Source organism: Haliotis rufescens, unplaced genomic scaffold (assembly GCF_023055435.1).
Source record: "Haliotis rufescens isolate VD_foot unplaced genomic scaffold, xgHalRufe1.0.p SCAF_6, whole genome shotgun sequence".
Taxonomy (NCBI): Eukaryota; Metazoa; Mollusca; class Gastropoda; order Lepetellida; family Haliotidae; genus Haliotis; species Haliotis rufescens.
In genome coordinates, this window is record NW_025964334.1 from 21,998,868 (window position 1) to 22,021,199 (window position 22,332).

Below are 22,332 nucleotides of genomic sequence, written 5' to 3' on the forward strand. Positions count from 1 at the left end.
GTGTGGTAAAGTGTAGTATAGTGCAGTAATGTGTGGTATTGTGCAATAAAGTGTGGTATAGTGCAGTAATGTGTGGTATAGTGCAATAAAGTGTGGTATAGTGCAGTAATGTGTGGTATAGTGCAGTAAAGTGTGGTATAGTGCAATAAAGTGTGGTATAGTGCTGTATAGTGTGGTAAAGTGTAGTTTAGTGTGGCAAACATCATCAAGTCTCGGAACTATTCACCAGGACATTATAACTCAACATTAGGGAAAGCATCAGTCATAATTCCCCACTGGCCTGTTACAGCATAAACTGCACTGTTTGTTGGCACTTTCCAACAAACAACTAAGTGTCCCCAAGTCGATATCTGACACCAGTGCAGGTTATACCACTCGTTTCAACATAACACGAACACATATCTGATTTAGTTCATTTTATTACAGTAGACAAACATTACAGTTGTGTAGAACGACCAAAACTACCAATAGGTGCCCAGGCCACAATACAGAGCTGGAAGAGAAATCAGAGCAGGAAAATACATGAAACTTTATCCTGGCTTTCCAATCATGGCTACTCGAGGAATGCCAAAAGTATTATATAGGAAATTTCAAAATTGAAAAGGGCATCACAGATCCCCATCTTTCATCAAGTGAAGGAGTGCTGGATGATAAAATCCATCATTTTCATCTGGGCTTTTCCTATTCAGCTGATTATGTGGGTTGGAGGCTGCTCATACCGAGATGCAACCAGAATGAAAGGATGCTGATGAATGCAAGAAAGCTTCTAAATTCTGGACCATCCTCAACCCATAAGTAGTCCAATTAAATTACTACATTTGCCAGGAGTAATCTGATTAGTTCATCTACACAACAATTACTAAGACACAAAAGCGTAACATATTAAAAATTTGCAAATGAACTTCATGACAATTTAAAATTAATGATAACAAAGATGCCTTTTCTCTGAACAATGGTGGTCTAATGAATTTATTACTGACTGGGATGATTTGCTGTTGGAATGCGGATGCACAGCCTCAAAGTTCTAAGAAACGTGTTTGTGCTTTGAGAGACTAAACTCTTTCTCAGGAGGATTGCAAACATTTACAGAAAATATTTCCAAGCACTACAATGACTGCCATTTTATAGAGCTTGGCATTTCAAACAGGGACATAAAATGGTAATTGCAATACATAAAACATTGTAAACGATCCTTAAAACAAAGCTGAGAACAATCGACTAGGATCATGATGAAAAAATCAAATTAGGGATGCAGAGACTTTAATTCTGGAATAGAAATTGACAAACTCATCGATTTAGATTTTCCAATTTCACAAAACTCAAGCAAAATGACGCTGGCAAGAGTGATGATTGTTGATGTGACGACAAGTTACGGAATATTTACCCCCTATATACACACACGTAACATACCAACAGCATGAGATGAGCAAATTTAAGTCACTGCAATACTTGAATTTGTGGGAGTATTGAGACATATTCCAGTGGTATATGTACCAGGGCTTGAAGTGTTAATTCTGAGTGTGGTAAAGTGCTAGCAGAGCATACAACACAAACGTGACCTAGCTCAGTAGAACACCAACTCAAATACATGTGCAAAATGTCAAGACTGTTCCTATTGTCTCACGAAGGAAAATTGGAAAACTTGGATGGTCTTCATTCTCCGTATCCATCCTCTTCCTGTGGTGGTTCTGGCTCTTTTTGTGTCTCGGTGCCAGGCAAACTCCCATTGTTGTCCGGTGGTGGTGCAGCCTCCTCGGGTGCCGGTTGTTCCGGTTCTTGAGGAACATTTCCACTCCCATTGATGCCACCATAGCCGTAGTCGTCACCCTTCTCCGTCTTGACCACAACATCGTCAAAACCATCTTCACCACCTTCTCGTCGTCTGCGACGTTCCTTGCTGCGGCTGCGGCGACTACGCTTCCTGTCGCGGGACCTGCTCCTTTTACGATCACGGGAACGGCTGCGTCTAGAGCGCTTCCTGTCCTTGGAACGTCCCATTTCCTCTTCTGAAACAAACAAATTTAAGTTATCTGTCTCCTTTATACCACAAAGCGTTATACAATTCTTTCCCACCTAAACGAAACTGAATGTGCTTTATGACCTGATACCAATGTGTTATGATATGTGACTGTCCAACATGTTTGTACGTTTTTTGTGAAATGCCAAGCTCAGCAATATTCCAGCTATATGACAGTAGCCGTTATATAAACAAATCGGGACTGGGCCACACAGTCCAGTGATCGATGTGTGCAACGATCCACCCTGTCAGGGTATGAGGATACGCTGTCAACCAGGTGATTAAGCCTGAGCACCTGATCCCTTTGGTAGACTCTTATGACCAGCATAGATGGCAGGGACCAATTCCAAACCGGAATCGTCATTGTTCCTGATATTACAATACCAATACCAGAAAGAAGTTGTTTTATTTTTCAACTTCTTAAAGGTTGTTTGGCCTCCCTCTACTATACTTACATTTCCATTTAAAAAGACTTCAGCGATCAAAATCGTAAGAACTGTTTGCTGGTTAACATGATATTCAGCAACTTCCAAGTCATATCAATGCAGCGGTAGATAATTAATTCTTGGCTGAGAAACTACATGTGGATGTTAGGATCAATGTCCAATGCCCTCATGTCATAGTAACATGCAAGTCAACTGCTGACCCACACCAGTCATCTCTTACGCAGGGATGAGAATGGATATTTTCCTTTTCAGCAGAAACTTCTTTGCAATGGAGTGTGGTCCATAATTTGGGGGTGTTAATGGTGGAAGACATCTGATTTTAACAAATTTGTGGTCACTAAAATTTGTGGAAGAATCTCACCCCTGCTTATGACAAGCAGTAGAGTGCTGCAGACAAATTCTAATAACACAGGGTAAAGGCATCCTGTACCTTTAGTGATTTATCATTTGACATTCTGAGGAGGGACTGGAATTTTATTGAAATAATAGATTGTATCTGAAAATTCTTGAAAAAATAATAATTATGCTTCAGACTGTTGAAAAAAAGAAAAGAAATTGCCTGCCACAAAAATCAGGTTCATAGTTTTAAATAAAATCTGGTGAAAAGACATCTAATCTCGATACAAAATCCCAGTCCCTAATCCCCCAAGAATATCACTTGGTCAGTCCATTACATCCCTATATCTGAATATATTCTGCAGTTAATCTTTCTGGCCGATGCTGTTAAACATTCTGTAATGGGTCAAGATGTAAGTGTTTGTTTTTTACCATCAGGTGCATCTCTGTCCCTGCTTCTCCTCCTCTCACGACTGCGGGATCGACGCTTCTCTCGGCTCCTGCTGCGGCGTCTGGGACGTTCACGTTCTCGCTCACGGCTGCGACGTTCTCGCTCCCTGCTACGGGAACGCTCACGGCCTCCTCCTCCTCCACCACCAACTCCTCTCTCATCCCCACGGAAACTGTGATATAAATAAAGATTAGTCTATACATGATTATGGAAACTGTTGATGAGGAACAGGACTCCGAGCTGGAAGCTGAGACCGAGGCTGCTGACACAGTAAGTGGTTAGAAACTCACCAAGGAGACACTGACACTCCTGATAGTTACAGCATCTGTGTGGCCTGGCTGATTCAGTCAGGGCCTTGCAACACAGTGAACATATCCAAACAAATCTCAACAATCTGTTAAATCCATGTTTGAAAAAGAAAGTTTGATATTGGAATATGGAAGAAGCCCACGCACAAGATCAGACATAGTTTCACTGTCTTCTTTGTGAGTTTCATGGTTCGACTAGACAAAAAGTATAGGAAAACTATCACAAGTCTATACAATGCTGACACATGGGCTGCCAACATGTTACAGATTAAGCCTACTCACTGCCTACATATTGCGTACACGGTGGCATAATGGCTGCTGAGTTCTTGAATAGAGCCGTGAAAATCTGGGGTAGAATAGGTCTTCAGCAACCCATGCTTGCCATAAAAGGCGACTATCCTTGTCGTAAGAGGCGACTAATGGGATCTGTTGTCAGGCTCGCTGACTTGGTTGATGCATGTCATCGATCACAATTGTGTGGATCGTTGCCCATGATGTCAATCACTGGACTGTCTGGTCGAGACTTGATTATATACAGACTGCCGTCATATAGCTTGAATATTGCTGAGCGCGGCGTTAAACAAAAACAACAACAAACAAACAAAAAACATCTTGATGAATTGTCTAGACACTGGCTTCCTATGAAGTATGGTTGCTAAAAGAATGACTCGTACACTGCCTTCACATCAAGTACGGTAACCTGAAACTGCTGGGGGCCGTACACTGACCACATTCTCAGAAGGATTAGTGGTGTTCCAAGCTAAGGGGCTCATTTGGTCTATGAGTTGTTTCTGCTGTTGTACCTGAATCAAGGGACCCGTAAAGCCTTTAATTACTTTAAAACTGGTGTTTTACAAGGGTTGTTGAAGTTTATCCTTCATTTAAACACTGGATAGGCTACTGAAGTTTATTGTGTAGAAAACTTATTTCATGAATAGCTATGTCTGTCCTCTATGTACTTCAAATGCGCTCACAACATCCCCTAAGCATTCTTAGACAAACTGGCTCAGTTTTGTAAAAACTGACTGTTGAAGGTCGTATTATTCAACTCTCTACACATGCCGTGACAGGATTTGGTGGTCTTCCTCATCTTTCAATTAATACTTAAGTACATGCTTGACAAACAGGATAACAAAGCTATGTGTGACGCCAAGCAGCTCTCACCTTTCACGTGCGTACTCATCACGTCCGGAGAAGCGCGTGTTCTCGTCCGGCCCACCTTTACGGGTTCCGCCTAGTCCCCCACCTGAAAATCAATGAAACCATGACAATTACATTCCACAAATGAGACAAAGATGAAATATCAATAGAACTTAACCCAACAATTGATATAAAAATAAATGACATTAAATTGTTGACATTCACACAATGTCACATTTTGTACCACAGTCCGCTCGATTATCAATTGCTGCACTCAATGCAAACTTCCCCTAACTTTTTCCACTGTTTAAATGTCCTAAACACAACATCACTCTGTCAACATGTTTAGTTTAATCATGTTAGACCAAATCCATGGACTTGTGAGTCACAAGCTAGGTCAGGATGTCATGGCCTGAGAAAAATTTCCATTGACCTGGTTGTGTTTAAAGTGATAGCCTATTACTAAAACTCAGGTTAATCGTGTGTCTTCACAGTTCCCTCCCGTGCACACTGTTACAATGACACTGCACTTCCAATTCAAACTGAACCTGCACATCAACAATTAGTGCTGATACGATGTTGTGCATGCCCCTGCCTCATCAACTCCACTGGTACTTATCCATCATCGCTTTGGTCAACAGCCATGTTACATGATGAAGGCAAGACATGCACAGGCAAAGATCACCGATTCTCAGCAATGTCATCACCCAATTTAACAATTGACATAAATGTACTCTGATTCCTGTAGATGTGACTACAGATTAATGGCTTTTTCACATGAACCTGCATGAGATGGCACTCGGCGCCAGTTGTGTACAGGGGAGGAATACTACAGCATTGCTTTGCCAAAAAGTACAGTGAAAAGTGGTATTTGGCTGCTTTTGGATTAAGGAAGGTTTTCAAAAATTTGAATACTGTTCTTGTGCTCATATGGTCATTTAACAAATGAAGACAACCTAATTAATTATTTTTTGTCAAATTGACAAGATTAAGCAACCGCAAACTGTGTCACAGTGTTTGAGACATTGATAGCCTAAGAACTGCCACTGTCTTTGATAAACATAAGCGATCCAGGATATATAACAAGGTGCAAGAGTGTCCATCATGAACGCACTTGGCTTTGAGAAGGATGGGTCTTGTGGCATTCAGCTGGGTCAACACCCTTACAGAAACATACAGGTAGGAGGCTTAACGATAATAACCACTTGAGTTCTGTGGAGGAGTTTAATTCACAGACCTGCTTGCCATCAGCGTTAGAAGTTGGCACTAGTCCTATAGTCCTTGCCAAACTGCCCAATGGTAAAGGTATCATAAGGACTAGTAGAAATTTGCCCTTTTTAAGGGTTTTGCTTTATGTTATCATTATAAGGACTAGTGGCCGAAAACTGTTAGTTTCTAACCCTGCCCATGATGCTGATTTAAGAATAAGCTTGACAAGTCTTCACAAATGTAAAGTGTTTTGGTCCACATCTGTTTCCCACATTTGATATCATCATACATATTGCTTGCAACATTGATCTTATTTGGTTGTGTATGACGTTGTAATCTCCTACATTATCTGCTCCATGGAGTGTGTGTAACTGGGGATGACAGAACACATGACATTCCAACATGTGACATTAGCCTGGTTGTAGAGAACCTTGACCTTATTGTTCTCAAAATCAAACCTAACATGAGACATTGGTCTTTGCAGATTATTTGCTCGCTATTGCTGAAACAACATTCTGTACTACTCAAAAGAAGTTCAATGTTTTCATGTGACAATATTTAGTCTGTCATGACCATGTCATTGTGTTCATAGTTTTCTTACTGTGGAATAAAATTAATGCCAAAATGGAGAATATTATTCCACATGCTTCATACTACGGACAAAAAAGATTAATACCAAAAGGACAGACCGAAATAACTACAAAGGCGATTACATTACATTAAAAATGGAAACGGACCATCCCCACCTATTTCTAAATGCCCAACACTTGAAAAACAAACTTACATATGAATGTGTACCACCATGCCTCTAGTTACATAATTAAAAAGTGAAATGCAAATGTCACTTCCTGTTTTGGAAAACATTCACACAAGAAAGTCGAATGCCTCGAGCTTATATGATATAAAAGGTCTATGCCCTAAAATACACATATCAGATAAAATCCCAGAGTAGTCACGTTTCACTGTTCAATGAACTACTCCAACTGACTTGAAGCGACAGAAACATTGTGACATGTGTATACTGCTCGACTCCCACTGTCAGTAAGCAACTGGTATCCTTTGAATGTAGACATTGTATAGTAATGTATACTTGTTGCGATATCGCAATAACATATGCAGTTATGGGTACCCAGTGATATGACCACAACAGTAACTACAGCAATATGAAAGAATCTGGTTGTCCTTAACGTCCTTTAGTGGTGTAGTTAGATTTACTTAGACCACCCCATTATAAGTTTGACCGTAGCCCTTTTGTCCTTTGGAGTGTCGAGTGTCGAACTGAATATCTAGTTTTCAGGACTCCAAGTATCTGACCAAAGGACACTGATGACACAACCGACATGTTAGTTTGGTTGGTTGGTTGGTTGGTTGGTTGGTTGGTTGGTTGGTTGGTTGGTTGGTTGGTTTGTTGTTTTACGCAGCACTAAGCAATATTCCAGCTGTATGATGGCGGTCTGTAAATAATCGAGTCTGGACCAGACAATCCAGTGATTGACATCATGAGCATCGATCCATGCAATTGGGATCGATGACATGCATCAACCAAGTCAGCGAGCCTGACCACCTGATCCAATTAGTCGCCTCTTACGACAAGCATAGTCGCCTCTTATGACAAGCATAGTCGCCTCTTACAACAAGCATGGGTTTCTTCACAGGTCCAACCAACATGTCAATCATAGCTACTGCACTATGTTCACAATGACTGACATTCCCATTACTTACCGGTTATGTGATAACAACAAATGTAAGGGTAACAACATTGGTGGATAATGACAATGTCACAACTGATATGCCATTACATGTCTTGGTCTCGTTGACCTGTGTGACCATCACTGAACAATGCCTTATTGAACAAGCCAATGTCGATATATTAATAGATAACTGTATTCACTCCAGCGGATAAGTATGTCCAATGAAGGAACAATGCATGAGTCAGGTGCTAACCCTGTGTGGGTTCTCCTGGGACAGAAGCAATAGAAAGGAACTCATCCTTTCATACATATTAGTTGTCACTGATTGGCACAACCAGGGAACATTGTAGTTCCATATCCGTGCATCCCAGGCTGATCCCATGTCAGAATAGGTTCCTTCCACCCCATGGTGATCCCATGTCAGAACAGATCCCCAGAACCCCTGGAGATTCCATGTCAGAATAAGTTCCCAGCACCCCTGGAGATTCCATGTTAGAATAGGTCCCCAGCACTCCTGGAGACCCCATGTCAGAACAGATCCCCCAGCACCTCTGGAGACTCCATGTCAGAACAGATCCCCCAGCACCCCTGGAGATTCCATGTCAGAACAGATCCCCCAGAACCCCTGGAGATTCCATGTCAGAACAGATCCCCCAGCACCCCATGGTGATTCCATGTCAGAACAGATCCCCAGAACCCCTGGAGATTCCATGTTAGAATAGGTCCCCTCCAGCCCATGGTGATTAAAAGCCAGAACAGGTCCCCAACACCTCATGTATTTAGTAAGAACAGACCAATCTGGTGTAACAGTGCATGACAAGGCTGATTTGATCATGCCCAGATGACGAGGATCATGTTTGTCATTCTCATCCACCTGCTGGTTTGCCTGGCTGAACTAGATGTGCACAGGCTGTCTTGATGTAGCTAGAAAAATCATCACCACCATTCACTCACAGCTACCCACCTAGTCGCCTGGGTCGCCATCCCTTGACAGTCCGGCCTCGCTCAACGTCAACCAGTACACGGCGCCCGTCAATCTTCTTACCATCAGCATGCTTATAAGCAGCTAAAAGAAAACACAGATCACAAATGAAAATACAAATAGTTTTTGGTGTTTTAGCCAAAGAAGCAGATACTAGAAGAAATCTACACTCGTGCCATACTTACCAGTACTTTATTGTTCATTATGACAAATACTCTCATGCTCCAATTTCTTTTATAAGGGAACCATTTCTTGCAACTACTTACGAGATTTACCTCCCTTTCAGTTGTTTCCGAAAAGTGATCAAAGAGGCAATAAAATCACAAAGATATCTTTGTACTGTCAAATTTCTCTTTGGGCTAAAAGAATTTTCTGAAATTTGTCATGGTTAGAAATGGATTGTTGTTGCCTAGCAACAAGAGTGCAGATCTCTATGATCTCAATTGGTGCACCTTGTCTCACTGTATTTCTGAAAAACAACATCAATGTATAAACACTCATCCACACTTAGGAGTCTCACAGTCTCAAGAGTCCAACATTCATAACAAACTCCCCTTCCAATCCTTGCTTACCATTAAGGAAAGGAAAGGATGAGCTGCTATAAATGCCACTTTCCAAAATCAACCTTTTAAAAACATTCTAAAATATCCTCCCATCGTAAGAACTGGGAATATTTCTTGGAATTCCAAAATGTGGACCAGTGTGGATAAGCATGGCATTTAGAACTTGACACAGGTCATCATATTCCACTGTTAGCTGAAAACAAGCTTCCCTTGGTTAACCGACACAAAGTGTCATTCATACCTACCTGCATAGAAAATTTAGAAATTTTGAAATCTTATAACCTGAACAGCAAAAAGCCCTAAGTCACACGAAAGATTGAAAATGTTAGAACACTTACGCCACCCTACCTACCCAGCTCACAACGGTTGGTCCCTTCCTAAATCTGGACAGACTTGCAAAGGCGGAATACATGGTCGCCATGGAAACGACGCCATCTATCTTGCAGTCCTCCTGGGGGTTTGTTTTACTTACCCGAATAACTTACCCGAAATTACACCCATTCTTACCTGACCACATCAAAAATGTCACAAAAATTGCATTACAAAATCAGATTCCCTCCCTTACCATTTTAGGAAAAGATGTGACAGTTTTTGAGTAGTATTTTGTACTTTTTACCAGTTAATCACCCAGTCCTGGAGTTCTTTCCCCCTTTAAACTTTTGAAAAGGAACAGGCTTCCCGAAAAAAAAATTAAAAAAATAATAATTAAAAATGTTGTTGTCATGAATACTATTTGAAGATCCAATTCCGTTTACCGTGTGCTAATTGCATGAAATAAGTTAAAACATACTTATCATTGCACACTCAAAACTACATCCTAAAAAAAAAGATTTACTGATCCACACTATAAGTCTTTTTAAAGCTGTAGGATTTTCGCGATTGGACAAGATCTGACCCACTTTGGGAGAATTTAGAAACAATGAATGTTTAAACCAATCATCTTGTCCCAGCTAGAATACACCCACGCTTACCACACATACAAACCTATGTGACTGTTAAGTTTGAGCAATCTTTCGTATGTTTAGGCAACATGGATGCCCCGTTAGGCCATCATGTTTGGCTGATGTCTGAAGAGAAATAAGGAATACCGCCATTAGTCCCGGTCCCTGGGATTTACCCGCCAAATCCTGCATGTATATTCACACTTACCGGGCGCACTTACAACACCCACAAAGATTTCAGTACAACAACCTACCAATCAAATTGGTGCAATTGTTTTGCAAAATTTAATCACTTACCAATCCAAATTTTGTACCCATTTTATAACCAACTTACCAATCATTTAAATAGCTGTATGCTTTATAACATGCTTTTTTCCCTTTTGTTTCATCGACCCTGACTTACCAATCCACGATCATGGCTTTCCTATTTCTCTTCATATACTAACACATACTATCCGTTATTTTTCTTTAAACACCGAGATGTCAAGATTTTCGAAGCGTTTGTAACAAACGACGTGAATATCTTGTATCATCCTAGCACTCTTGCAGTAACATAAAAGCTCAGCTGAAACAAGAGTAATATTAGTGCCATCAAAAACGTCAGAATACAAACATTCATCCCGATTAGTCAAATTTCCGAACGAGTCGGATGAAATGTCAAACCTGTAATGTATACTAAATTGAACAACCCCAAAATAGTTCAAAATAAGAAAAACTGGAAAAGAATCCTCTTTCAGGGAAGATAACGCTGGTATGAAGTTCCGTCACGTAGATGATCAGTGTTTATAACCAATGTGGAGGTACTTGTCAATGAAAACTAATTACTGGAAAGGTCATTATTCTCTAGGAACTGATCAATGTCTAACGGCCTCTCAATCTGCCACATATATCTGGATACAGCAGTCAGGACACTTTCTAGGAGGCTGGGGAATACGGGATGAGGAGCCCTACTTCATTATCACACCCTCATGTATTATAGGCTAGATATATTCCTTCATCCTATTAGATCAGAGCCATATTATCATTCTTCATCATTCCCCTCCAGTGATATAGGAATATATCCTTTAATTCTGTCAGATAACTACATCATACTTCATTATCACTGCAGAACTTTATATCAGCTTTGCTTTTATAGTATAGAATATGGGGAACCCTTAAATCTTCAATTCACAACAAACATTACGACAAGGACTCCCTTTATTTTCATGCTTAATGTCAAACACTGCTCTTGTACTGGTAATATAAGTTGGATATACTCTTTAATTCTGTTAAAGCAGAGCCATAATACCAATTGTACAACATTATGATTTATCACATACTCATATAATACAGGCAGAATAGTGCCATGTTCCATCAGATCTGTGCTATGTTATTCTTCACCGTCCATATCCTGCAATTTCGGGATATATTTGATAATTTTGTCCTAACCATATGTTATCATTATACTGCTTTGTAGACCATACACATATTAGTCTTTATTCACATAATAATGTACTTACTAGTCCTGAATTGATTACCATTTTTTTCCCCAATGATGACTCATTTTCAAGAATTCAATATCTACTATCAGCATTGCAGATAATTATATATAGTGGGTAATAGTCACATTGATTCCATTACAAGCCAGACAATTACTTCATTATCAAATTACAAGCAATAATGAGGTGTTTCATTATAAGTAGCCATCATGGGTGGTTTCAGTGATTAGCATGGTCTCATCATAATTAGTGGCTTCACACAACCTCGGCTCCATTCCAAGACCAGCCGGTACTCATCGTGCAGCTACGGGTAGGGAACTGCCACATAAAGCGGCCTGGTGGGGTGTCAGTTGGATCTGATATATGGACTGATACTGTGTTACATGATTGAACTATATCAGCTTGAAATTGAAAGACTGAATCGGAGATGATAATCCTCAAAACAAATGAGGAATAACATCCTTTTGTTATTTACCATAAGCCTGAAACTGTTCTTGCTAGTGTAGGAGGGTGTGGAGTCATCCCACAGATGACATCCTTACCTTGTCAGTGTAGCAGGGTGTGGAGTCATCCCACAGATGAAATCCTTACCTTGCCAGTCTGATGAAGGGGTTTAAGCTCTTTGGTCATGTGGAAAAGGCATCCGACCCCGGATCAGAAGGTCTGTGATTAGAATCCCTTCACGGGACGCAGAAATTTTATGGCCGATACACTAGCATTAGTTTAAGCCGACTTTGACACACAAAGTATCAAACTAACGCTGGACACTATCACAGAATCAAGGCCAATTCACAACAAGACAGAAACAAACATGGGGTGGTTGTGAAAGCCACTGAGGGATAAGAATGAACTAATCACCAAGCTGGGCCAGAATGACCAAACAATATGTCATGATTGGGAGAACAGCCAGAAGTCCATCAACCAGCAGGAAGGGATTATCTGTCAAGTGGAAACAGTGGAGGAAGAAGTTTGTCCCAGGGCACATCAGCAAGACTTGAACTTTCCCTCATAACTCAATTGCTGTGTATATATGCAGCTCAAGTCTTTGAATGGCATTTAAAAGGGATACACACGAGAGAGAATTTATGGATGTCAACTTCTTTATTATGAGAAGCAACGTTTTGGAGTATATGCTTACTCCTTCATCAAGTGACAATTCTCTCTCTTCTACAGCTCAGTTTCAACTATCTTAACTCTAATTCACACAAGCTAATTCTGGGGACTTGGATCACGAGACCTCCACATTCCTCAACACTAGCTTAGTTAGAACCTTGGTGCCGACTTGTTGCATGCCAACATCACCGGACAAGTGCTGCACATTCTTCACCCAACTCTATGTAGTAATCAGTAGAAGTAGCACAAATGGTGGCCTCTACCACAAGGTTTTCCCTATTTTGCTTTTGTAACGCTGCAGACAGCAATATTCAAGCTAAATCTCAACACCATGAGCATTGATCTATGCAATTGGGATACAATGACATGTACCAACCAAGTCACAAGCCTGACCACCCGATCCCGTTAGTTGCCTCTTACAACAAGCATGTTTTGCTCAAGACCAATTCTTCACCTATTGTAAACTGAATCTTCACAGGGTTCTACCACCAGTGACCAGTGAAAGGGGATTTGGATGGATTTTTTCAGGTTTTGATGAGAAATTCTTGCCATTGTCAAGTTGTGAAAAAAAAATCTCAAATAATTTTGGACATCAGTCATGTTCTGTCCTTGAAAATTAACCGATCTGAAACCTGGACCACCCAAATCTCAAATCTCAACACCACTGGCTGGAATGCTGCTAATCTGGATGCACATAAATGGTCAAGGGATATTACCATCACCAGATCCTCTGGACACCAACTTAGGTTAATGGGGGAGCGGAGTAGTGAATGTTGATGAAGATGCTGATTGAGACTCACCAAGAGTCCCCCAATTGACCGGACAATGGGTTACACTTCTGGCCAGATGAATAAACACAGGCCCTCATCAGAATACAAGTGCTTACACTAAAACGACCTTGGCAAACATTTGTAGGACATGAGGGAGGCATCAATCATATCAACAGACGACAGGCTTCGTGACAGTGTCTCAACCAGACAACTAGACATCCTCATCTATGTGGTTCTACATGCAGGAATTGCTGGCTTCATATTACATCATGTTTGTCGAAAAATAATTGTTGGACAAAGCTGTGGCAGTGCCTCCACCAGACAAATGGTCATCTTCACCATGGTGGTTCTGCATGCTTAGATACAGGACATGCTGGTTCTAATTCACATCCTTTTTGTTCAGAAATAATTGTGGGACAAATACCTTCATACAAAGGTTGTGAATTTTTAGAAGCACAACTCGAAACCCCTTATTTTTAAAGAGATTTTAAGTGTGTTGGAACTGAAAAATGACCAACCTGGAACTTTCAACAAGTTCACAAATTTCAAATTTAATGAAAACTTTTATCAATTTTTTAATTTTTGAAATAATCCTGCCTGTTTCCTTTCCCTTTACCTACAGAAAATAAGCTCATCATAGCCATGTTGTTCTATTATGTCCATAAATGTTTGCATTTTCAATAATTCTCAGTTTTCCTTTCATCCCTGCACTAATGAGACAATTAGGTGATATATTTGCTTTGTTTTCATCACACACATCTCAAATTTCCTAGCATTCCCTCAAAGTTTCTAAAAAATCAATAAAAGAGCATTGAGCATTTCCTCCCATTACAACAACCCCAGTGTAGAAGAATGGCATCCATCTCTTTCCCCATGTACTTCGAACAGCACTTGGACTGCAACCACATATCATACGGCCTTAACAAGCAACTTTCCCTTGTCAGCAAATAATTATCCACCTTTTTCATCTTTTTAACTTCTGCAAGATTTATACCTTAACCACGTAACCAGCATTTATCTAAAAACAAGTCTGTGCAATGGTGCAAAAAAGAACTTATTTATTCACATACTTGAATAGCTTAATATGCATCCCAATTAAAACTATTTTCTATTTCAAGATTCATTGCAGACAACACTTTCCAATTTATATAAGGCTGTAAAGTGTGTTTCTTGAATATTGTCCAATTAAACTGTAGTACTTCTTAAAATAACCATGATTAGTTACATTTTGAAAGTGATGCGTGTAGGTTGAAAAAGTAGGGAAATGGGTTGGAGGTGTTTTATCAGCCAGAGATGAAGTCGCCCTGTGGTTCTACTTCTTCATTAGATTGTTGGCAAGCCACTTGGTTCAGAAATCTGCAGACAAGAATGACAGAATTTCATACAGCCTGAATCCTGTCCGCCCACCACTTTAACCCCTTACATCTCACAGTGTAATATACGCCAGGAGGGGATCAGTGTATATCATCCTGGAGGAAGGATAGTTCGCCATCAGAACAGCCCTTCATGCTTTCAGAGTCTTCCACTGTACTGTCACATGGGCCAGGATTTTCTACATTGTTTCATCTGGGTGATATAGAAGATATTGCTACCTCAAACTGTGTTGAGATAGTTAGGGTGTACCAGTACTTAAGAGAGTAACTTTAACGACTTTACCCAGTACTGACAGATGAATCAATGTTCTCAAGAATGTAAGCCTGAGCGAAAACCTGGTGGTTCTAAAAAGAGTACTGACTTTTAACATAAAAATCCAGAACACCATTCTTGAAGCAATTCATAGTAAAGTTTTAAAGGTTAATCTGTGGCTTTTCAAAATAGCCTCATAAATTGCCACAGCAAGACACAATCTCCTATATTAAAGTCTTGATATTAAAGGGTCTCACTTAATTCACATCAGACTCATTTTAAGTGTTATATTCACATTTTGATCATAAAACCCCCCCTCCCCTTTATCTGCAGCCTGTTGCTTGTGCAAAGAGTTAACGGAGGATGCTGGCATCAGCTTTACATGCTGGGATGCAGGATCGCTGCCATCGAGTGCTGCTGCTACTGCTACTGGGGAGACACTGGGGTATTACTAATTCCAGTCACTGGCGCGCACATTGGATATTCCGTCACAGCCTGTTGTGTAGAGATAGGTCGACAAATTATGTCATTTCCCTCTGCAGAAAGCATTCATTCAGCCAAGGTGATGAGAGCTTTGCTGTAACGACACCCACATTTCAAGCTGAAAGGCACTAGGGAGGACTGCCCTATCTGAAGTCATTGAGGTCTAAAGCCATCCCAGAATGCCAATTTCATGCTATAATTATTTTGAAAACATTAGCATTCTGCTTCTTTTGTATCGTATTCTATCCACAAAGGAGCTGTGGCATATTTGCCTGTGCCTGTAAACCTGTTGCATCTCCAGAACTGTGCAAGGAGCTGTTTGGAATGTGCACGAGTTACAAATAGCTGATAGTGAGTGAGTGGGTGATTATTGCTCACTCACTCACTCACTCAGGATATATATGTCGTGCAGAATGCAGGCTTTGGGTTGACTTGTTTCACACGTTAAATCAACTACCTCCAATAAACAATGTAACAAGAATTTAACATTTCCATCGACAGTACTAATGTGCTTAAAGCTTAAGGTTACATAAGAATTAAGATATAAATCAATGGCAAATCCAACAACTATTTAAATCTAAGCTGAAAAAGACATACAACAGTCATTATATAACAAATGACAGGACCCTTACACAAAACCTTGGTGTAGGACAGGACCAAACAGAACCTTGGTGCAAGACAGGGCCATAACAGAACCTTGGTGCAAGACAGGGCCATAACAGAACCTTGGTGCAAGACAGGGCCATAACAGAACCTTGGTGCAAGACAGGACCCAAACAGAACCTTGGTGCATGACAGGAACGCAACAGAACCTTGGTGCAAGACAGGGCCATAACAGAACCTTGGTGCAAGACAGGACCCAAACAGAACCTTGGTGCATGACAGGAACCCAACAGAACCTTGGTGCAAGACAGGGCCATAACAGAACCTTGGTGCAAGACAGGACCCAAACAGAACCTTGGTGCATGACAGGAACCCAACAGAACCTTGGTGCAAGACAGGGCCATAACAGAACCTTGGTGCAAGACAGGACCCAAACAGAACCTTGGTGCAAGACAGGACCCAAACAGAACCTTTGTGCAAGACAGGACCCAAACAGACCCTTGGTGCAAGACAGGGCCATAACAGAACCATGGTGCAGATAGGACCCTTATACAAGGGGACAAAAAACTTAAGTGCATCATTGGATGACACCCACCAGAGCACCAAACTCCCGATCTGGCCACCACATTGAAAGAATAATCCAGCATGGTGCACAATATCAATTACGAAGGCACACTTTTTGTAACCGAGTTGATTCTCAGCTAAAGTCTGGCAATGGGCCAGACAGACGAACCTGACAAATTCCATCTTTATCGAAGAACCAATAATTGGTACTCAACATAATAGACAATATCTGAAACGTGATTACCCCAGCCTTTTCCCATGAGTCCCTGGGTTCTTAGTTCTATATGGGATAACAGGCGTTAATTCTATGTTGCATCAAGCAAGAATCAGTTTTCTGGAAGAAGGGTATTATGATGCCAGAGGGAACCAGACTCAGTGTCTATACCATACAATGTAGAGATGGCGGATTGATGATACTTGGCTGAAATTGCATTGAATAATACAATACCTTAATTAAGAAAACTTCATTAATATTATCAGCTCTGAAATCTGTTCAGAAATACACAGAGCTCCACATTCTGTCATTCAATTTGGGGGTAATGTTCTTCCAAACAATGTGATAATACTATTTTCAATTTTCAATTTTTGTTACACTTATTTATTTTCCTTCACAACATTTTTTCAGCCTGTTGCATGTCAACTGGACATTTTACACTTAATATTTCAAGAAACAAAAAAATGACAGACAACAGATTATGATGTATGAAATTCCGGTATAGTTTTGACATCTTCAAATTCTTCCCGATGTTTAACAGGCAGGTGCAATACCCTTTTTCTAGTACGAGTTTGTCAAGCGACAGAAATAAACGAATTGCATCAGTAATTATATTGCGCCAAAAATATCATTGCAATAGCTGATATAGTTCATCCGGTAGAACAAAAGCAGTAATGCAGAAATCCCTCAAGCAATATATCAACCGTAATTGACTTCACAGCATCGGTAACTGAAACATCCATACACTTTAATGATAATGTAGCCATATCATTCAGCTGGATTAAAAAATCTGCCTCAGCTTTTGCATTGTGTGACGAGTGGGCAGAACCTCCTGTCGTCCCACTGAAACAAGGTAGCAGGCCAAACCTAGCTACATCCAACGCCCCTAACTGATGCTATATTGCACGGAACATGCCATCACATGGAGTGTGGCTGTGGGGCTCGCTTGCTCGCTCACTCATTATGTTTTTCAACACATCATAGTGGCATTTCTTTAGCTGGAGCAATACTCCACACAAAACATGATCAAGTTTCTGTTAGCCTTAAGCTTGCTCTGTCTTTAAAGCTGTTTTCTACCACTTCATAGAGACTGTAATGTAAATGCTTCAAGTTCAGGTTGATGATGAAGGGTTTACGTTTCATCTTTAAAGCACAGCCCTTGATTTGGATTATAATGGACAACCCGGACTGGCAATAAATGTTTGATTCAACCAAACCTACGTGAAAATAAAATGTTGTCCAACAACCTCAACTTCTATTCCTGTGATAAAATTCCCCTTACATCAATGGCAATGGGGAAAACCTGATATCCCATCCTTATTTACCGCAGCATAAAGGCTGACAAGTTTAATCCATCAAAACTGGCTAAATCGGAAAGTAACTGCCTGGTTGTTAAAACTACAGGATATTAATTAAGCAAATTGGGGGAGGTCTAAGAAGCACTTCCAACTGCTGCCTCCGATCCTTGCCTGTATAAATACATCACTGCTTACCAAGACTTGCACCTTGATGAAACCTGTTTCCCTAACCTTCTATAAGCAGAATACTGTATTCAACATATAAAGCACCTGTTCCAATAACAATTCTGCACATGTTTTGAAAACAAAATAAAATTGTCCTGAAGCAATAGATCTCCTTCCCGTCTGTAGCATATGTTGTTTTATAGCAAACGGACATCTCTTCAGGAGCAGTCACCCTTGCACATTTTTCATGAACCCTGGGCGACTAATATGACGACTATGGTAGTTCTAACGATCATTGTCATTGATCGAGGCAACACATGGGCCGTGATCGAGCGTTATTGATTTCCACTACTCTATTTCTGTGTCTGGCATCTGTCAAGATGATCTGTTGCATAATTTGTTGAAACAAGCAGGTGGTCCTGTACCGGAAATAGCACTTTCTTATAACTTAAACCTTCCATTAGAAATGTCAAAAAAACTCGCATTTCATATCTGTTTGCAAATTTTGATATACAAACCATTTCCCATTTAGGAACAGGAAAATTTCAAATTTCTATTTTTATTCTGAAATTATAACATAAAAACTAAAAACTTTTTACATTTTTTCTCAATGTGATACAATTTATTTTTCTCTTTGATGGAAAAAAGTTGCTGACTGTATTTATCCGTTTCATAATATAAAAATGTCTCCTCTTTGTAGTCTTATTTGTGACAGAACTACCTACTAGGAAATAATTTCTTTTTAAACATACAAAACAACCTTGCTTTGTAGTATTCGACTAACCGGAAACAATTTCTATGAAGAAGTGATTTTGTGTAATCAAGAGCCGCATCCAGACACAGGATGCTCCAATCATTTTATTCTCGTAAATAAGGAGAATTATACTTAGGATCCGAATTGTTTGCAAACCCTATTACTTCACGTGAAACATTTCCGTGTCTGATGAGAAATGATAGGAAATTCTGTGTGGTATTGTCGATAGGTGTATGGGGGGCTGGAGTTTGATGTAAATGCATCAGAATAGGACAAGGGGCAATAACTCCACAGCACTGTCATGGAGCTAACCCTCTAATTGATTTACAATTTTACAAGGCCAGAGACCAACATGGGCGGCCCAGCAGTCTGATCAACAAGGAGCCATTCATGAGATCAGCCGACTCCAAGCATGGAATAGTCAATGAATGGAGTTTGGTTTATGCAGCTGCATTCAGCAATATCCAAGCTATATTACTTCTGCCTGCGACATCGAATCTGTTAAATCTGGGCCAGGAAAACCAGTGGTTGATGACATGACAAACGATCTACGCTGTTGGGTACAATGACATAATCAACCAGATCACACATTGCAACAGTTGATCCTCACTGATTTGTTTGTTTGTCAGCAATATTCCAGCTATGTGGACTTTATCTGTCCAGCTGAAAGAAGCTTTGTTTATTGTATAACGCCTGTTAGTGGCCTCTTGTGACAAGCACGAGTTGCTAAAGACCTTTTCTAACCCGGATATACACGGGTCCTGAAAGTAGTACAGTGTGAAGTATCGGCAAGGTTAGGTTAAACATCGTGTTGAAGATTATTGTGTGTGTGTGTGTGTGTGTGTGTGTGTGTGTGTGTGTGTGTGTGTGTGTGTGTGTGTGTGTGTGAGAGTGAGAGAGAGAGAGAGAGAGAGATATTGTTTAGTCATAGCAGGGAGAAGACAAGACCTTTATCCCGACACTGATCAGCACGACTAAAAAAAGATCAAAATCACTTTCTGGATTGCCCATTGACCTTTATGGTAGAAGTTGAAACAATGAGAGTGTCAATGACAGATTTGTTTATTTAAAAAATAACTGTAAATTTGTGTGGCAACTCAGAGTTATCTTCCCTTGAAATACTCTCCTGGGATATAATCCACATTAATCCATCTCTACTTAGACTGATAGACTGACAGACTGACAAATGGATGGAATCCTATATGTAAGGGAATCTGAAGTATTAATGGTGCCTCCCAAAGGGAAAATGGAAAATAGCTGCAGTCATACTCACAATGCATGTCTCGTTCATGTTCATACTCGATGAAAGCATATCCTCGTGGTTTTCCACCGCTCCGGTCATGGATCAATGTAATCTGGAACATGAGATTTATCACATTAGGAGGAGAGATAAATTGAATCAAAGGCTTATGATGTTAATAAACCATGTAGAGAATGACACTACTATCATCTGTAACAGCCACAACAGAGGCCTTGTGAAGCATCTACTGCCTGTTTAGGTATGCATGTGTGGGCATGTGCAGGGATAGAAATTAGCACTAGCCTGGAGCCCTGGACTAGTTTCACTCATGTTAAAGGCATCCTGACTGCTGGTAGAAATTCAAACAGTTTGGTTGGTTGGTTGGTTAATGCTGCTCTCAGCAATATTCCAGCTATATGACGGTGGTCTGTAAATAATCGAGTCTGGACCAGACAATCCAGTGATTGATATCATGAGCATCGATCCACGCAATTGGGATCGATGACATGCATCGACCGAGTCAGTGAGCCTGACCACCTGAAGCTGTTAGTCGCCTGTTACGACAAGCTCAAACAGTTTGAGGGCTATTGCTATATGTTATTACTCTTCAGGCTCAGACTTTCTTGGTTAATTTCTTTCCCTAAGCGTGAGTGAGTGAGTGAGTGAGTGAGTGAGTGAGTGAGTGAGTGAGTGAGTGAGTGAGTGAGTGAGTGAGTGAGTGAGTGAGTGAGTGAGTGAGTGAGTGAGTGAGTGAGTGAGCGAGCGAGCATGGTTTTACGCCGCTTTTAGCAATATTCCAGCAATATCACAGCGGGGACACCAGAAATGGGCTTCACACATTGTACCCATGTCGGGAATCGAACCCAGAGTCTTCGGCGTGACGAGCGAACGCTTTAACCACTAGGCTACCCGACCGCTCGAGTGAGTGAGTGAGTGAGTGAGGGCAAGTGGATATAATTTTACACAAGTCAGCAGTATTTTGCCTGTGATAATGCAAGCCTTTTTTACAACATTGACTCACTAAATGACATAAAAATTGGGAGAAAAAATATCAGCTTAAATTGCCTGTCTACATGTGAAATAAGACATGTTATTAACTCTTTGGTCCATTTTGCATTTTGGAACTCATTTCCTAAAGAAAAGCCTCACATTAGTCAAAGAAGCTTGCAGTTCAGTGGGTGGACAAGCTAATTTCAACAAAGACAAAGAAATAACTTATCCAGCTTATTTTTGTTGTATGCGAAATGTCCTCTGGCCAATGCAGGAAAGAATAAATTGGTAAAGTCTCACGCTTGACAAATGATATTATGAGTATGTCGTGAGGAATCATGTCTCCTCTGAATCTCGATTAATCCAGTCTGATAAATCCGTAGTGAAGGCAAAGACAGACGAGGCCATGTCACTGCACTACTGTGGGTAGAGGACGACATGTCAGGGGATGAAAACAACATCCGCTTCCATTGACAGGAAACCACTGCAAATGACCTGCATTGACCACGGCAAAGAGGAACGGCTTGCTGTGTGAAGTGACATCTCGATGAGATACATTGCCAATGCACAATTTTTAAAACATGAACCCTCTTCAGAAATCATTTGGTATATTGGGAGGGAAAAGAAATGATCAAAAGGGCAAAATTTCGTAATAGGTAATGGCATTACTTGTTATGAGTTTGAATACAATAGTCTCAACGATCTGCTCTTGAAACACTATTTCCAGTTACCGTATTTGACGTAATAAGCGCCCTTGGTGACATTTGCTAAGATATTGACTAGTGAACAATCCCAATTAGCACACCTTCCAATTGATCAATGTACACTAGACTTATTTATTCGCGTATAATAAGCACTCAGGTGTTATATGCACCCTTAATTATGGGTAATTGAATTATGGAAAAATATATCTGTCGTACATTAATAAATAGCATAAATAACGATATTTA

General features: G+C 40.4%; 1 protein-coding gene across 1 annotated transcript in view; it reads right to left on the reverse strand.

Moving 5' to 3' along the window:
- Nucleotides 1-403: 403 nt before the first annotated feature.
- Nucleotides 404-22,332, reverse strand: part of LOC124150785 (U1 small nuclear ribonucleoprotein 70 kDa-like) — a 118,342-nt gene continuing 96,413 nt past the window's right edge. Inside the window, exons 6-10 of the mRNA XM_046522858.2 lie at nucleotides 20,426-20,507; nucleotides 8,563-8,664; nucleotides 4,723-4,804; nucleotides 3,232-3,422; nucleotides 404-2,006 (exon numbers count right to left, since the gene is read on the reverse strand). Coding sequence (XP_046378814.1) covers nucleotides 1,654-2,006; nucleotides 3,232-3,422; nucleotides 4,723-4,804; nucleotides 8,563-8,664; nucleotides 20,426-20,507 — 810 coding nt within the window. The 3' untranslated portion in view covers nucleotides 404-1,653. The remainder of the gene's footprint in view (nucleotides 2,007-3,231; nucleotides 3,423-4,722; nucleotides 4,805-8,562; nucleotides 8,665-20,425; nucleotides 20,508-22,332) is intronic.